Raw genomic sequence first — 18,147 nt, 5'->3', positions numbered from 1 at the left:
GTAAATACTTATTTTGGGGGTTAAATACTTATTTTGGGGGTTTATATACTTATTTGGGGGGCTAAATACTTATTTTGGGGGGTTATAAACTTATTTGGGGGGTTAAATACTTATTTGGGGGGCTAAATACTTATTTTGGGGGGCTATAAACTTATTTTGGGGGTTAAATACTTCTTTAGGGGTTAAATAGTTTGGGGGTGTTAAATAATTATTTGGGGGTTATAAACTTATTTTTGGGTTAAATAGTTATTTTTGGGGTTACATACTTTTGGGGGGTTAAATACTTATTTTGGGGGGTTATATAGTTATATTGGGGCTTAAATACTTATTTTGGGGGTTAAATACTTATTTTTGGGGGTTATAAACTTATTTTGGGGGGTTATAAACTTATTTGGGGGGTTAAATACTTATTTGGGGGAGTTAAATACTTTTGGGGGTTTAAATACTTATTTTGGGGGGTTATATAGTTATTTTGGGGTTTAAATACTTTGGGGGGTTAAATATTTATTTTAGGGGTTATAAACTTATTTGGGGGTTAAATACTTATTTTGGGGGGTTATAAACTTATTTTTGGGGGGTTATAAACTTATTTTCGAGGTTAAATACTTATTTTGGGGGTTATATAATTATTTGTAGGGTTATATACTTATTTTGGGGGGTTACGTACTTATTTTTTGGGTTAAATACTTATTTTGAGGGGATAAATACTTATCTTGGGGGGTTATATACTAATTTTTCAGGTTAAATACTTATTTTGGGGTTTATGTACTTATTTGGGGGGTTTATATACTTATTTGGGGGTTAAATACTTATTTTGGGGGTTATATACTTATTTTTAGGGTTAAATACTTATTTTGGGTGGTTCTACTTATTTTGTGGGAGGTGGGATCATTTTTGGGGGTGTCTACTTATTTGGGGGGAAGTATATATTTTTTTGGGGTGTACACTTATTTTGGGGGTTAAATACTTGGTTTGGGGGGTTTAAATACTTATTTTGGGGGACTAAATACTTATTTGGGGCATTATCTACTTATTTGGGGGGGCGTATATTTATTTTGGGGGTTGTAGATTTGTTTGGGGGGCATATATTTATTTTGGGGGGTCTTTACTTATTTTAGGGGTTAAATACCTTTTGGGGGGTTGGTTTAGCTACTAATTTTGGGGGGCTATGTACTTATTTGGGGGACATTTATACTTATTTGGGGTTTTTTTTGGTTATTTTTGGGGGTGTATATTTATTTTGGGGGGTGTGTACTTATTTTGGGGGATTAAATACTTATTTTGGGGGTTAAATACTTATTTGGGGAGGTTAAATGCTTATTTTGGGGGGTTAAACGCTTACTTTGGGGGGTTAAATACTTATTTTGGGGGAGCGTATACTTAATTTGGGGGTTAAATACCTGTTATGGGGGAGGTTATATACTCATTTGGGGGGGGGTTATATAGATTTTGGGGGGTAGTAGGCTTATTTTTAGGGGTGTAAATTCATTTTTTGGGGGTGTATATTTATTTGGGTGGGCTGTTTGCTTATTTTGGGGGGTTAAATAGTTATTTTGGGGTTAAATACTTATTTGGGGGGTTAAATGCTTATTTTGGGGGATTAAACACTTATTTTGGGGGGTTAAATACTTTTTTTGGGGGGTTATATATTTATTTTGGGGGGTTAAACGCTTATTTTGGGGATTAAACACTTATTTTGGGGGGGGTTATATATTTATTTTGGGGGGTCGTCTACTGATTTGGGGGGGGTGGGCTTATTTTTGGGGGGTGCCTACTCATTTTGGGGGGTCCTATACTTATTTTTTTTGAGGGGGGAGGTGTAAAGGGGGGGTCCCCCTCTCATTTTGGGGGGGTTTATCCTTACCTGATTGGGGGGGGGGGACCACGCAGAACTGGGGGTGCGTCGCCTGTAGATGTCCTGGGGGAGGGGAGGAGGAGGAAAAACTGGGGTGAATGGGGTGAACCCCCCCCTCGTTCTTGCCCCCCAAACTCTCCCCCCCCCTTATCCCCCCCCCGGGGCCTACCTGGGCCTGGTGTCCCCCCCCCGAAGGCCTAGTCCCCCCCCCGAGGCCTAGACCCCCCCAAAACCCTGTTTTCCCCCCCCCCGAGGTCTCCTCAGGCCTCCGACCCCCCCCAACCCCATCCCCCCCCCACTTTGAACCCCCCCCCGAGGCGGTTGCTAAGGAAAACCCCGCGGTTGCTACGGAAATCCCCGCGGTTGCTACGGAAAACCCCGCGGTTGCTAAGGAAACCCCTGCGGTTGCTAGGGGGAGGGACGCGCTTCCGGGTTTCTCCCCCCGCCCCGTTCCACCCGCTGTGCGCAGGCGCGGCGTCACCCCACTGAAGCCACGCCCCCTCCGGCCGCGGCGCGGCCAATGAGCGCGCGTTGCTAGGCAGATTAGGGCGCCATTTTGAGGCGCTGTTGGGCCAGTTGGGTTTGGGTGATTCGATTCCGTTTATTCGATTGATTTTTATTTCTTTAATTTCATTTTATTTCTTTGAGCTCATTGACATTTCCTTCAGTTCATTTATATTTGTGCATTTATTTCATTTGGTTTTCTACGTTTAATTTAATTCATTTTCTGAGTTTCATTTATTTTTCTGCATTTAATTTCCTTTTTCTACATTTAATTCCATTTATTTTTCTGCATTTAATTTATTTTTCTACATTTAATTTATTTTTCTACATTTAATTTATTTTTCTACATTTAATTTCATTTATTTTTGTGCATTTAAGTTTATTTCTTTTATTTCAGCCATATAATCGTCCATTTATTTTTATTTCATCTCTTGTGTGTATTTTTCTGTATTTATTTCTTTTATTTTTCTTTCTTTTTTATTTATTTTCCTTTAATTTTTCTTTCTTTTTATTTATTTTGCTTTTATTGTTCTCTATTTATTTTGCTTTCTTCTATGGCATTTATTTTTATTTCTTTTGCTTCCTCTAGTTCAGCTCTTCCATTTATTTTTATGTCACTAATTTCGGATATTTTAATCTATTTTTATTATTACTTTAGTTCTAATTAATTAATGTATTTGTATGTATTTTTATTTCCATTTCTTTCTTCTATTTTCTTTTATTCCTTTTCTGCCTTTTTTCTTTTCTGCCTTTAATTTCTTTACACCCGTTACTCAATTTATTTCTTTAATTCCCTTTATTTCATTTTATTAAATTTATTTTCTTTTTACTCCTTTTCTTTTATTCCATTTATTTTCTTTTTATTCCATGTTTTATTTCATTTCTTCATTTTCTTTTATTGCATTTCTTTATTCCCTTTCTTTTATTCCTTTTATTAATTTTATTCCATTTACTTATTAGATTTATTTTATTCCATTTATTTCTATTACATTTATTTTCTTTTATTCCTTTTATTTTATTCCACTTATTTTCTTTCACTCCTTCTATTCATCCCATTTATTTTCTTTTTATTCCATTTATTTTCTTTTTATTTCTTTTACTTTCTATTAATTTACTTTCTTTTTATCCCATTACTTTTTTATTCCATTTTTATTCCACTTATTCCATTTATTTATTGCCTTTATTTTCTTTTTCCTTTATTTTCTTTTTATTCCATTTATTGCCTTTATTTTCTTTTTCCTTTATTTTCTTTTTATTCCATTTATTTATTGCCTTTTTCTTTTATTCCATTTATTTTCTTTTTTTATTCCGTTTATTTTCTTTTTTTTATTCCGTTTATTTTCTTTTTCCATTTTTTATTCCGTTTATTTTCTTTTTTATTCCATTTTTCTTTTTTATTCCATTTATTTTCTTTTTTATTCCATTTATTTATTCCCTTTCTTTTCTTTTCCTCCTTTCTTTTCTTTTTATTCCATTATTTTCTTATATTTATTTTATTTTATTTCCTTTTATTTTATTTTCATTGGTTTTCTTTATTCCGCCGCTCTGTGGACCCTTTGGTGGTGTTGTCATGTCCCTGTCCCCCCCCCCTCTAAAAAAAAAAAAAGGGATTTAAAGTTTTTTTTTGTTTATTTATTATTTTATTTGGTTTATATTGAAGTTCTTTTTAAAAGGTTTTTCAGGCAACACCGAGAAAAGCAAGAATAATAATAAAATAAAGAAAAAAAATTAAAGCAAGCTATGTATCTTTTGGCCAAATATAAGAATAATAAAAAAAATAAAATAGCCTGTATTTCCACTAATAATAATAATAAAATAAACTACCACATATTTCGAGTAATAAATATGGATAATAAGAAATAAACATAACACTTATAATTTAGTAATATAATAATTTATATAAACATAAGAAAAATAATTTAAAATATAATTAATCGATACTAATACCGGTGACAATAATAAATATCAAATCACATGTATTTCTATTAAAAATGATAATAAAACCCCCAAATAGCGCTTATTCTTGCTAAAAATAATAACACTGATAAAATAATAAATATTTCTAATAAAATAATGTTCATAAAATAGGACGTGTTTCTGTGGGGAATAGGAATAAAAAGGCAGCAAGGATTTCTGTCAGTGGTAATAAAAATAATGGAACAATTATTTCTGCTAATAATAATAGTAATTATAATAAAAATAATAAAATAATAAAGCACATAGTTCTAAAATAATAACAATAAAATAGCAGGCGTTTCTAAGGAAATTATAAAAATTAAATAATTTTTCTGTTAATAATAAGAAAATAAAGTAGTATTAAGAATAATAATTTCTTTTTGATAAGAGTTCTACGGTAAAAGTATTTCTGCTGATAATAATAAAAATAAAGTAGAAGAATTTCTGCTAATAATAATGGTAATAGAAAATAAGGTAGATTACATATATGTTAATAATAATAGCAATAAAAAGTAGCATTTAATAATGATAATATAATAATAAATGATAAAATAATACTAACTAATAATAAAGTAGAATTATTTCTACTACTAATAAAAAAGTAGCACGTATTTCTGCAAAGGTAGTAATAAGAATAAAATAGCAAGTATTATTGATAATAATAATAAAAAAAATAAAGCAGACACTTTTCGGCTAATAGTAATAATAATCAAGAAAGTAACACATATTTCTGCAAGAACAGCAATAATAACAATAAAACGGCAAGTATTATTGATAGTAATAATTTAAAAATAAAGTAGAAGTATTTCTGTTAATAATAATAATGGTAATAACAATAATAAACAGAAGTATTTGCGCTAATACTACTAATAAAAAGAAAAAGCAGGGCATATTTCTGCTAATAAAAATAAGAAATCAAGTAGAAGTTTTTAGTGCTAATGATAGTAATAAAAGAAAATGAAGTAGGATGTATTATTGATAATAATCAAAGAAAATAAAGTGGCAAGCAATAAATGATAATAATTGAAATATAATAATATAATAATAATTAAAATAATACCACCGTATTTCTGCAAAGATAGTAATAATAACAATAAAAAAGCATGCATTTCCCAATAAAATAATAATAATAAAGATTACATAGCAAATCAAATAAACCCGACAGTCATAGAAAATAATCCAATTTTTAAATTAAATTTTCAAATTAACCAAATTAATTAAAAAATCCCCCAAGTACGACCCGATGTTACCACTCGCTCTCACTCTCGTTGTATTTTGGGGTCCGCAGCTGCCGGGGGCGGCCCCTTTTTCTCTGCTAAACCCGCCCGATTTGGGGCTTTCCCGCGCAGCTGCTGCCGCCAAAAATACCCATTAATGGACCCGAAACCTCCAAAAGGGCCTTTTTCCGCCCCAGATTTAGTCGCTGTTCTCATTTTCGGGCTTTTAAGTACAGCTGTTGCTCTCGGCACCTGAATTTCGGGGTATAATTATATTTATCCCTCAGGTCGCCTCAATTAGGGCTGAAATTAAGTCTAGTAGGACTAAAATTTAAGTCTATTAGGGCTAATAATTAAGTGTATTAGGGCTTAAAATTAAATTTAAGACCCAGCCCTCTACATTAGAGCTAATAATTAAGTCTATTAGGGCTAATGATTAAGCCTATTAGGCTTTATAATGAAATTTATTCCCCAGCCTCCCTAAATTAGGGCTAATAATTGAGTCTATTAGGGCTAATAATTAAGTCTATTAGGGCTTATAATTACATCCAGTCCACAGCCCACCCAAATTAGAGCTAATAATTAAGTCTGTTAGGCCTTATAATGAAATTTGTTCCCCAGCCTCCCTAAATTAGGGCTAATAATTAAGTCTATTAGGGCTTATAATTACATTTATTCTGCAGCCCACCTATATGAGGGCTAATAATTAAGTCCATTAGGGCTTATAATCAGATTTCCCCCCCCCATACCTCCTAAATTATGGCTAATAATTAAGTCCATTAGGGCTTATAATTAAATTTCTCCCCCATGCCTCCTAAACCATGGCTAGGAATTAGCTCATTAGGGCTAATAATTAAGTGTATTAGGACTAATAATTAAATTTATCCCCCAGCCCTTCTTAATTAAGGCTAATAAATAAGTGTATTGGGGCCAAGGTCTGGGTACCCCGCAGGGATCCAGGCTTGGGGCATCAGGAAGACGTTGGGCTTGGCCAAGATTTGGGGCAAAATGGTTGAGGTTTGGGGCAAAATGGTTGAGGTTTGGGGCAAAACAATTGTGGTTTGGGGTGAACGGTTGAGGTTTGGGCAAACGGTTGAGGTTTGGGCAAAACGGTTGAGTTTGGGGCAAAACGGTTGAGGTTTGGGGCAAACACGGTTGAGGTTGGGGCAAAAATGGTTGAGTTTGGGGCAAAACAATTGTGGTTTGGGGCGAACGGTTGAGGTTTGGGGCGAACGGTTGAGGTTGGTGCAAAACGGTTGAGTTTGGGGCAAAACGGTTGAGGTTTGGGGCAAACACGGTTGAGGTTGGGGCAAAAATGGTTGAGTTTGGGGCAAAACAATTGTGGTTTGGGGCGAACGGTTGAGGTTTGGGGCGAACGGTTGAGGTTTGGGGCGAACGGTTGAGGTTTGGGGCAAAACGGTTGAGCTTTGGGGCAAAACGGTTGAGGTTTGGGGCAAACACGGTTGAGGTTGGGGCAAAAATGGTTGAGTTTGGGGCAAAACAATTGTGGTTTGGGGCGAACGGTTGAGGTTTGGGGCGAACGGTTGAGGTTTGGGGCGAACGGTTGAGGTTTGGGGCAAAACGGTTGAGCTTTGGGGCAAAACGGTTGAGCTTTGGGGCAAACGGTTGAGCTTTGGGGCAAAATGGTTGAAGTTTGGGGCCAAAACCCGCTGGGCTTTGGGGCCAAACGGTTGAGGTTTGGGGCCAAAACTGGTTGAGGTTTGGGGCAAACGGTTGAGGTTTGGGGCAAAACAGTTGAGGTTGGGGCAAAACCGGTTGAGCTTTAGGCAAGACCAGTTGAGGTTTGGAGCCAAAATGGTTGAGGTTTGGGGCGAACAGTTGAGGTTTGGGGCAAGCAGTTGAGGTTTGGGGCCAAAACCCATTGGGGTCTGGGGCAAAACCGTTGAGGTTTGGGGCCAAAACCCATTGGGGTCTGGGGCAAAACCGTTGAGGTTTGGGGCCAAAACCCATTGGGGTCTGGGGCAAAACCGTTGAGGTTTGGGGCCAAAACGGTCGAGCTTTGGGGCAAAAATGGTCAAGGTTTGAGGCAAAAATGGTTGAGATTTGAGGCCAAAACAGTTGAGGTTTGATGGAAACAGTTGAGGTTCATGGCAAACAGTCAAAGTTTGGGGCAAGCAGTTGAGGCTTGGGGCAAATGGTAGAGGTTTGGGGCAAACATGGTTGAGGTTTGGGGCAAATGGTCCAGGTTTGGGGCCAAAACGGTTGAGGTTTGATGCAAATGGTTGAGGTTTGGGGCCAACGGTTGAGGTTCGTGGCAAACAGTCAGAGTTTGGTGCAAACAATTGAGGTTTGAGGCCAAAACAGTTGAGCTTTGGGGCCAAAATGGACGAGTTTTGAGGCAAAAATGGTTGAGGTTTGAGGCAAAACCGTTTGAGATTTGGGGCCAAACCAGTTGAGCTTTGGGGCAAACAGTTGAGCTTTGGGGCAAACGGCAGAGGTTTGGGGCAAACATCATAGAGGTTTGGGGCCAACGGTTGAGGTTTGTGGCAAACAATTGAGCTTTGGGGCAAAGGTGGTTGAAGTTTGGGGCAAAGGGTTGAGGTTTGGGGCAAATGGTAGAGGTTTGGGGCAAACACGATTGAGATTTGGGGCAAAAAAGATTGCAGTTTGGGGCAAACGGTTGAGGTTTGGGGAAAACAATTGAGATTTGGGGCCAAAGCGGTCAAGCTTTGGGGAAAAACGGTCGAGCTTTGGGGCAAACAGTTGAGCTTTGGGGCAAATGGTAGAAGTTTGGGACAAACATGGTTGAGATTTGGGGCAGAAAAGATTGCAGTTTGGGTGAAACGGTCGAGGTTTGGGGCCGAAACAGTCGAGGTTTGGGGCCGAAACAGTCGAGGTTTGGGGCCAAAATGGTTGATGTTTGGGGCCAAAACGGTTGAGGTTTGTGGCAAGCAGTCAAAGTTTGGTGCCAATGGTTGAGGTTTGGGGCAAAAACAGGTGAGCTTTGGGGCAAATGGTAGAGGGTTGGGGCAAGCATGGTTGAGATTTGGGGCAAGCATGGTTAAGGTTTGAGGCCAAAATGATTGAAGTTTGGGGTCAAAATAGTTGAGGTTTGGAGCCAACACTTGAAGTTCGTGGCAAACAGTCAAAGTTTGGTGCAAACAATTGAGCTTTGGGGTAAAAATGGTTGAGCTTTGGGGTAAAAATGGTTGAGCTCTGGGGCAAAGGGTTGAGCTTTGGGGCAAATGGTAGAGGTTTGGGGCAAACATGGTTGAGATTTGGGGCAAAAAACTTGCAGTTTGGGTGAAAGAGTTGAGGTTTGTGGCAAATGGTTGAGGTGTGGGACAAACGGTCGAGGCTCAGGGCAAGGATCTGGAGTGGCTGCAGGGGTCTTGGAGTGGGGTGATGGTTTGGAGAGGATTTGGGGACACAGTGCAGGGGTGTTGGGGCTCGGTGCCGAGGTTGGTGCCACCACCATCAGCATGTCTCCCGCAGTAGTAGGTGGCCGTGTCGTCGGCCCTGAGGCTGTTCATCTGCAGCGTGACGGTGCCCTGGGCGTTGTCCCTCGAGACGGTGAACCGTCCTTCGACCGCCGAGGCGTAACCTCTGTTACCGCCGCCACCGTCAACACCCGCCACGAACTCGAGCGCCTTCCCGGGCGCCTGTCGCACCCAGGACACGCTGTAGCCGCCGATGGGGGAGCCGGAGCCCTTGCAGAGGAGGCGCAGGGACCCCCCGGGTGTCTGGAGACCACCTCCGGACTCGACCAGTTGCACGGCCGCCCGCAGAGCCCAAACACCCGGGGGGTCCCTGCGCCTCCTCTGCAAGGGCTCCGGCTTCACCTTCAGCAGCTTCGGCATGGGATGGATGCGACAGGCGCCCGGGAAGGGGTTCGAGCGGGTCGCGAGTATTAACAGCGGTGGTAGTAGCACAGCATACGCGCCGTCGGTCAAGGGACGGTTCACCGTCTCGAGGGACAATTCCCAGAGCACGCTCACGCTGCAGATGAACAGCCTCAGGGCCGACGACACGGCCACCTACTACTGCGCGAAAGAAGCTGGTGGTTGTGGTTGTACCAACTCCGGCACTGAGCCGTCAATATCCCAGCGCTGTGTCCCCAAATCCCGGCATCTTCCTCAAACTCCCATCCAGTTCTTGGTCCCTTGTGCCCCACCAGAACCCCTGCACCCAACCCAGGTCCTCGCCCTCAGCCCGGATCCCTGCCCCGACCGTGGATCCTTTGCCCCGTGCTTGGACCCTCACACCCTGCCCCAACATCCCTGCCCCGTTCCCAGCATCTTCCCAAAGGTCGGACCCTCATCCTGGACTGTTTGCAGGAGTCTGGACCCTTTGGAAGGAGCCCGGAGCCCTGCACGGTGCCCAAATCCCCGGGTCTTGCCCCAAACCCAGGCTCGGTGCATCCTCTGCAAGGGCTGTGGGTTGGGAGAGAGACGTCTGGGCTGGGTGGGATGGGTCCAAACTCAGAAAAAGGGTCCGGGTTGGGTGCAAGGGGAAGCAAAACAGGTTGGGAGTTTGGGGAAGATTTCAGGATTTAGGGACGCAGCACAGGGGTGTTGGGTGTTGATGCCAGGGTTGGTGCCACCACCATCATCATCATTTCTTTCCCGCAGTAGTAGGTGGCCGTGTCGTCGGCCCTGAGGCTGTTCATCTGCAGCGTGAGCGTGCTCTGGGAGTTGTCCCTCGAGAGGGTGAACCGTCCTTCGACCGACGGCGCGTAGTCTGTGCTACTACCATCGTCGTCAATACTCGCGACGTATTCGAGCCCCTTCCCGGGCGCCTGTTGCACCCAGTTCATGGCAGAGCCGCTGAAGGTGAAGCTGGAGCCCTCGCCCAACACAACCTGGGAGAAGAATTTAAGGCTCAGCGCAGGGGATTTTGGCAGCGTGCAGGGTTTTCTGGGGTCCCTGGTATGGAGCAGGCAGGGAACAGGGATGGGGTCTGGGTGCAGAAGACGGGAGCCGGGCAGGGTTTTGGGGGTCAGGGCCGGGGTTTGGGGTCAATGCCAAGAACCTGGTGCCCTGCAGGGTCCGTGCTTGGTGCAGGGGTTTCAGGAAGGTCCTGGGATGTTGGGATGCAGGGCAGGGATGCTCAGGCTCGGGGCAGAGGCTTTCCTCCCGATGCGGGGACAGACGCTGGAAGACTTTCCCTTGGCTGACGGGGCGTACGGCGTGTCACCGCCGCCGCTCCAAATACCCGCGACCCACTGGAACCCCTTCCCGGGGACCTGTCGCATCCACACCATGTCGGTGCTGCCGAAAGCGAAGCCGGAGGCCTTGCAGAGGAGGCGCAGGGACCCCCCGGGTGTCTGGAGACCCCCTCCGGACTCGACCAGTTGCACGGCCGCCCGCAGCCCTGCGGAGAGAGAAAGGACGGGATTCAGTTGTCCATGTCCAGGAGTTGCCCACCCACCCAAAATCTGCATGCCGGAGCTTGGGGGATCCTACCTGGAAGGGCTGTGAGGAAGAAGAGGAGGTGGAGGGTGGAAGGGGGGCTGCTTTGGGGTGGGTCCTGGTGAGGTCCTCTCTGCCCTGGTTGTCTAGAGTTGCTCAGGGTGATGGTTACACCAACGGAGGGTGCAGGGGGCCCTGACCATCCCTGCCTGGCCCCCAGCCCTGTCTCCAGACCCCTGCACCCAACCCGGACCCTTGTCCTGAGCCTCGACCCTTCCCACCCAGCCCGGACCTCTTGCACCCAACCCGCGTCCTTTGTGGCGAGCCCCGGTGTTTGGGCTCAACGGGCGGCTGTGGAACTGCTGGGGTCCGGAGGGGGTCTCCAGACACCCGGGGGGTCCCTGCGCCTCCTCTGCAAGGGCTCCGGCTTCACCTTCAGCGGCTACACCATGTTCTGGGTGCGACAGGCGCCCGGGAAGGGGCTCGAGTGGGTTGCGAGTATTGACACTGGTGGTGGTTACAGATACTACAGGTCGGCGGTCAAAGGACGGTTCACCGTCTCAAGGGTCAACTCCCAGAGCACGGTCACGCTGCAGATGAACAGCCTCAGGGCCGACGACACGGCCACCTACTACTGCGCGAAAGCTGCTGGTGGTGATAGAAAAGCTGGCATCACGTCCCAGCATCCCTGCGCTCCGTCCCAGCATCTCAGCATCTTCCCAAAACCCTTGCCCAGAGCCAGGACCCACCTCCACGACTGGACCCTCGCAGTGATCCCAGAACCTTGTACGGAACCCAGACCCTCGCCCTCAGCCCGGATCCCTGCCCCGACCGTGGATCCTTTGCCCCGGGCTTGCACCCTCCTACCCTCCTCCAACGTCCCAGCATCTTCCCAAAGCCCAGACCCTCGCCCTGGACTCTCTGCACGAATCTGGACCCTTTGGAAGGAGCCCGGACCCCTGCACGGTGCCCAAATCGCCGGGTCTTGCCCCAAACCCAGGCTCGGTGCGTCCTCTGCAAGGGCTGCGGGTTGGGAGAGAGACGTCTGGGCTGGGTGGGAAGGGTCCAAACTCAGGACAAGGGTCCGGGTTGGGTTCAAGGGAGCAGGTAGGTTGCAAGAACCCAGGAATAAGGCAGGAGTTTGTGGAAGAGGCCAAGGTTTGGGGAGACAGTGCAGGGGTGTTGGGGGTCGGTTCCACCAGCAGCACCATCATCTTTTTTCCCGCAGTAGTAGGTGGCCGTGTCGTCGGCCGTGAGGCTGTTCATCTGCAGCGTGACCGTGCTCTGGGAGTTGTCCCTCGAGATGGTGAAGCGTCCTTCGACCGACGGCGCGTATTGTGTGCTACTACCATCGTCGTCAATACTCGCGACATATTCGAGCCCCTTGCCGGGCGCCTGTCGCACCCACTGCATGTAGGAGCTGCTGAAGGTGAAGCCGGAGCCCTTGCAGGGGTCTGGGCTTGGAGCAAAGGGTCTGGGCTCAGTTCCAGGGGTCCGTTCCCTATTTTTCGTTTGTCTTCTGGAGCAACCGCTACGAGTGCTGAAGCTTCCCAGGAAGCGGCCAGACATAGAATCATAGAATCATAAAATCACAATTTATGTTGGAAAAGACCTTCAAGATCATCGAGTCCAACCACTAACCATGCCCACTAAACCATGTCCTGAAGCACCCTGTCCGCTCGCTTTTTGAATATCTCCAGGGATGGCGACTCAACCACTTCCCTGGGCAGCACATTCCAATGTTTCACAACCCTCTCAGTAAAAAAAAAATGTTTCCGAATACCTAACCTAAATCTCCCTTGCCTCAACTTGAGGCCATTTCCTCTCGTTCTATCTCCAGCCACCTGACAGAAGAGACCAGCACCCACCTCACTCCAACCCCCCTTCAGGTAGTTGTAGAGAGTGATCAGGTCTACCCTCACCCTCCTCTTCTCCAGACTGAACAGCCCCGGTTCCCTCAGCGGCTCCTCGTAAGTTCTCCAGACCCTTCTCCTCGTTCTCCAGACCCTTCACCACCTTGGTTGCCCTTCTCTGGACACGCTCCAGCACCTCAACGTCTTTCCCGTAGCGAGGGGCCCAAAACCGAACCCAGGACTCGAGGTGTCACCTCACCGGTGCCCAGTACAGGGGGACAACCACCCCCCTGCTCCCGCTGGCCACACCATTTCTGATAGAGGCCAGGATGCCGTTGGCCTTCTTGGCCACCTGGGCACACTGCTGGCTCACCTTCAGCTGGCTGTCGACCAACACCCCCAGGTCTTTCTCTGCCGGGCAGTTTTCCAGCCGCTCTTCCCCAAACCTGTAGCGTTCCATGGATTTGTTGTGACCCAAGCGCAGGACCCGGCACTTGTCGAACCTCATACGATTGCCCTCGTCCCATCGATCCAGCCTCTCCAGATCTCTCTGTAGAACCTTCCTACCCTCGAGCAGATCGACCCTCCCTCCCAACTTGACGTCGTCGCCAAACTTGCTGAGGGAGCACGCCATCCCCTCATCCAAATCGTTGATAAAGATATTAAACGGAACAGGGCCCAAAACCGAGCCCTGAGGAACACCGCTTGTGACCGTTCACCAACCAGATTTCACCCCATTCACCACAACCCTCTGGGCTCGTCCATCCAGCCAGTTTTTCACCCGGCGAAGAGTACGCTTGCCCAACCCATGAGCCGCCATCTTCTCAAGGAGTACTCCATGAGAGACAGTGTCAAAGGCCTTGCTGAAGTCCAGGTGGACAACATGGACAGCCTTTCCCTCATCCACTAGGGGGGTCACCTGGTCATAGAAGGGGATCAGGTTGGCCAAGCAGGACCTGCCTTTCATGAACCCACGCTGGCTGGGCCCGATCCCCTGATTGTCCTGGACTTGCCATGTGAATGGTGCCAAGACAAACCGTTCCATGATCTTCCCCGGTACCGAGGTCAGGCGGACAGGCCTGTAGTTCCCCGGATCCTCCCTCCGACCCTTCTTGTAGATGGGAGTCACATCATCAAGACTCCAGTCGTCTGGCACTTCCCTTGTTGACCTGGATCACCGATAGATGATGGAGAGTGGCTTGGCAAGGACCTCTGCCAGCTCCCTCAGTACTCTTTGATGGATCCCATCAGGTCCCGTAGATTTGTGAGTGTTCAGACGGCGTAGCAGATCCCTAACTAATTCCTCCTGGATCAAGGGGGGTATGTTCTGCTCTTCATCCTCGCTTTCCAGCTCGAGGGGTGGAGTGCCCTGAGGATGACTGGTCTCCCAATTAAAGACTGAGGCACAGAAGGCATTAAGCACCTCGGCCTTTTCCTCGTCTCTGGTGGCAACGTTCCCTTCTGTATCCATTAAAGGACAGATATTCTCCTTGGGATTCTTTTTACTCTTAACATAAAAACATAAGATAACATCGCCTGCTGGTGGGAAGCAGAGAGCAAAATCTTTAGTTGTCCTTTGCTTTCGCGCGTGACCTTTGCTTTTGCTTTATTAAAGTGTCCTTCTCTGGACCCAGGAGCCTTTTGTTCTGTTTTCACTCCCCCGTCAAGCTGCGGGGGCAACGGTAGAGCGGCTTTGGAGGGACCTCGGTCTCCAGCCAGGGTCAACCCACCACAATCACCCTGAGCAACTTGAGTCCCCCTGGGCAGACAGGACCCCCCCAGCAGGACCCACCCCAGAGCAGCCCCCTCACTGCACTTTCCTCCTCCTCGTCCTCTTCCTCGCAGCCCTCCCAGTAGGATCCTCCAACCTCCGGAATGCAGATTTTGGGTGGGTGGGCGACTCAGGGACCCGGGCGACTCAATTCCGTCCTTTCTCTCTCCGCAGGGCTGCGGGCGGCCGTGCAACTGGTGGGGTCCGGAGGTGGTCTCCAGACACCCGGGGGGTCCCTGCGCCTCCTCTGCAAGGGCTCCGGCTTCACATTCAGCAGCAAAGGCATGGACTGGGTGCGACAGGCACCTGGGAAGGGGTTCGAGTGGGTTGCGGGTATTTACAGCAGTGGTAGTTACACCTACTACGCGCCGTCGGTCAAGGGACGCTTCACCATCTCAAAGGACAACTCCCAGAGCACGGTCACGCTGCAGATGAACAGCCTCAGGGCCGACGACACGGCCACCTACTACTGCACGAAATCTTATGGTGGTGGTGGTGGCCCCAACCCTGGCACCGACCCCCAACACCCCTGCACTGTCTCCCCAAACCTTGGCCTCTTCCACAAACTCCTGCCTTATTCCTGGGTTCTTGTGACCTACCTGCTCCCCTGCACCCAACCCAGACCCTTTTTCTGAGTTTCAACCCTTCCCAACCAGCCCAGACCTCTTGCACCCAACCCGCGTCCTTTGCGGCGAGACCCGGTGTTTGGGCTCAACGGGCGGCCGTGCAACTGGTGGAGTCCGGAGGGGGTCTCCAGACACCCGGGGGGTCCCTGCGCCTCCTCTGCAAGGGCTCTGGCTACGACTTCAGCAGCAAAGCCATGAACTGGGTGCGACAGGCGCCTGGGAAGGGGTTCGAGTGGGTTGCAATTATTAGCAGCTATGGTGGTAGCACCTGGTACGCACCGTCGTTCAAAGGACGTTTCACCATCTCGAGGGACAACTCCCAGAGCACGCTCACGCTGCAGATGAACAGCCTCACGGCCGACGACACGGCCACCTACTACTGCGCGAAAGAAGGTGCTGGTGGTGCTGGTGATGCTCACGCCGAGTCCCAGCAGCCCTGCTCTGTGCCCCCACATCCCACCAACTTTCCAAAGACCATCCCCTCAACACATACCCTGGTACCAAATCCTTTCCCTGACCCTGACCCTTTTGCTCCCAGCCCGGACCCTTACACCAAACACAGACCCAACACCAAACCCAGGTCCTTGTCCTGACCCTGGACCGTTTCCATCAAGCCCAGACCCTTGCACCAAACCCAGACCCTCACATCCCACCTGCAGCCTTGGAGCGAGCCCAAATCCTTCACGGTGCTCAAATCCCCGGCTCTTGACCCAAATCTGGGCCCTGCGCCTCCTCTGCAAGGGCTCCGGCTTCACATTCAGCAGCTTCAGCATGCAGTGGGTGCGACAGGCACCTGGGAAGGGGCTCGAGTACGTTGCGAGTATTAACAGCGGTGGTAGTTACACAAACTATGCGCCGTCGGTCAAGGGACGCTTCACCGTCTCAAAGGACAACTCCCAGAGCACGGTCACGCTGCAGATGAACAGCCTCAGGGCCGACGACACGGCCACCTACTACTGCGGGAAAAATGCTGGTGGTTATGGTGGCACCGGTGCTGGCACTGATCCGTAACATCCCTGCGCTGTGTCCCGAAATCCCGGCATCATCCTCAAACTCCCATCCAGTTCTTGGTCCCTTGTGCCCCACCTGCACCCCTGAGCCTGGATCCCTACCCCGACCGTGGATCCTTTGCCCCGTGCTTGCACCCTCCTACCCTGCCCCAACATCCCTGCACCGTTCCCGGCATCTTCCCAAAGCCCAGACCCTCGCCCTGGACTGTTTGCAGGAGTCTGGATCCCTTGGAAGGATCCCGGACCCCTGCACGGTGCCCAAATCCCCGGGTCTTGCCCCAAACCCAGGCTCGGTGCGTCCTCTGCAAGGGCTGTGGGTTGGGTGAGAGATGTCTGGGCTGGGTGGGAAGGGTCGAGGCTCAGGACAAGGGTTTGCGTTGGGTGCAAGGGAGCAGGTCGGTTAGGTCCCAAGAGTCCAGCAATGAGGCATTTGACCTCGTTTGTGTCTTAATGTCGCTCTTGGGGTCACATCGAAACCTTCCCCAACATTGGATCGCGACAGCGTCCTTTGACCGCTGGTGCGTAGTAGGTGCTACTACCACTGCTGTGAATACTCGCCACGTATTCGAGCCCCTTCCCGGGCGCCTGTCGCACCCAGTTCACGTCATTGCTACTGAAATCAAAGCCGGAGCCCTTGCAGAGGAGGCAGAGGGTCGAGATTTGGGTCAAGAGCCGGGGATTAGGGCACTGTGAAGGATTTGGGCTCGCTGCAAGGCTGCAGGCGGGATGTGAGGGTCTGGGTTTGGTGCAAGGGTCGGGGCTTGATGGAAACGGTCCAGGGTCAGGACAAGGACCTGGGTTTGGTGTTGGGTCTGTGTTTGGTGTTAAGGGTCCAGGTTGGGAGCAAACGGTCCAGGCTGAAAGAAAGGATTTGGTTTTGGTGCAAGGGTCCAGGCTGAGTGGATGGTATTTGGAAAGCTGGTGGGATTTGGGGACACAGAGCAGGAATGCTGGGGCTCAGTGTGAGCATCAGTGTCACTGCCACCATATCTCGCGCAGTAGTAGGTGGCCGTGTCGTCGGCGCTGAGGCTGTTCATCTGCAGCGTGAGCGTGCTCTGGGAGTTGTCCCTTGAGATGGTGAAGCGTCCCTTGACCGACGGCGCGTATGCTGTGCTACTACCACCGCTGTTAATACTCGCGACCCACTCGAACCCCTTCCCGGGCGCCTGTCGCACCCACTCCATGCCATAGCTGCTGAAGGTGAAGCCGGAGCCCTTGCAGAGGAGGCGCAGGGACCCCCCGGGTGTCTGGAGACCACCTCCGGACTCCACCAGTTGCACGGCCGCCCGCAGCCCTGCGGAGAGAGAAAGGACGGGATGGAGTCTCTCAGGTCCCAGAGTCACCCACCCACCCCAAAATCTGCATTCTGGAGCTTGGGGGATCCTACCTGGAAGGGCTGCGAGGAACAGGATGAGGAGGAGGAAGGTGGAAGGGGGGCTGCTCTGGGGTGGGTCCTGCTGGGGGGTCCTCTCTGCCCTGGTTGTCTAGAATTGGTCAGGGTGATGGTTACACCAACGGAGGGTGCAGGGGGCCCTGACCATCCCTGCCTGGCCCCCAGCCCTGTCTCCAGACCCCTGCACCCAACCCGGACCCTTGTCCTGAGCCTCGAATCTTCCCACCCAGCCCAGACCTCTTGCACCCAACCCACGTCCTTTGCGGCGAGCCCCGGTGTTTGGTCTCCGTGGGCGGCCGTGCAACTGGTGGAGTCCGGAGGTGGTCTCCAGACACCCGGGGGGTCCCTGCGCCTCCTCTGCAAGGGCTCTGGCTACGACTTCAGCAGCAATGCCATGGACTGGGTGCGACAGGCGCCCGGGAAGGGGCTCGAGTGGGTCGCGGGTATTAGCAGCTATGGTGGTAGCACCTGGTACCCACCGTCGTTCAAAGGACGGTTCACCATCTCGAGGGACAACTCCCAGAGCACGGTCACGCTGCAGATGAACAGCCTCAGGGCCGACGACACGGCCACCTACTACTGCGGGAAAG

The 18,147-nt window shown here is 49.0% G+C and overlaps 2 gene segments (V, D, J or C); both read right to left on the bottom strand.

Annotated features, from left to right (window-relative positions):
* Positions 1-10,045: 10,045 nt before the first annotated feature.
* LOC142027965 (immunoglobulin heavy variable 3-23-like) lies at positions 10,046-10,936 on the bottom strand. The segment is given in 3 exon segments: positions 10,046-10,354; positions 10,754-10,866; positions 10,924-10,936. Coding segments are annotated over 3 exon segments (435 nt in total).
* A 5,693-nt stretch (positions 10,937-16,629) lies between these two features.
* LOC142027964 (immunoglobulin heavy variable 3-23-like) lies at positions 16,630-17,953 on the bottom strand. The segment is given in 4 exon segments: positions 16,630-16,797; positions 17,103-17,458; positions 17,552-17,640; positions 17,934-17,953. Coding segments are annotated over 4 exon segments (633 nt in total).
* Positions 17,954-18,147: the final 194 nt, after the last annotated feature.

The sequence above is a fragment of the Buteo buteo genome, unplaced genomic scaffold (genome assembly GCF_964188355.1).
Source record: "Buteo buteo unplaced genomic scaffold, bButBut1.hap1.1 HAP1_SCAFFOLD_98, whole genome shotgun sequence".
Classification (NCBI taxonomy): domain Eukaryota; kingdom Metazoa; phylum Chordata; class Aves; order Accipitriformes; family Accipitridae; genus Buteo; species Buteo buteo.
The sequence above is the reverse complement of the archived record's forward strand: the minus strand, read 5'-3'. Positions and strand labels throughout refer to the sequence as shown.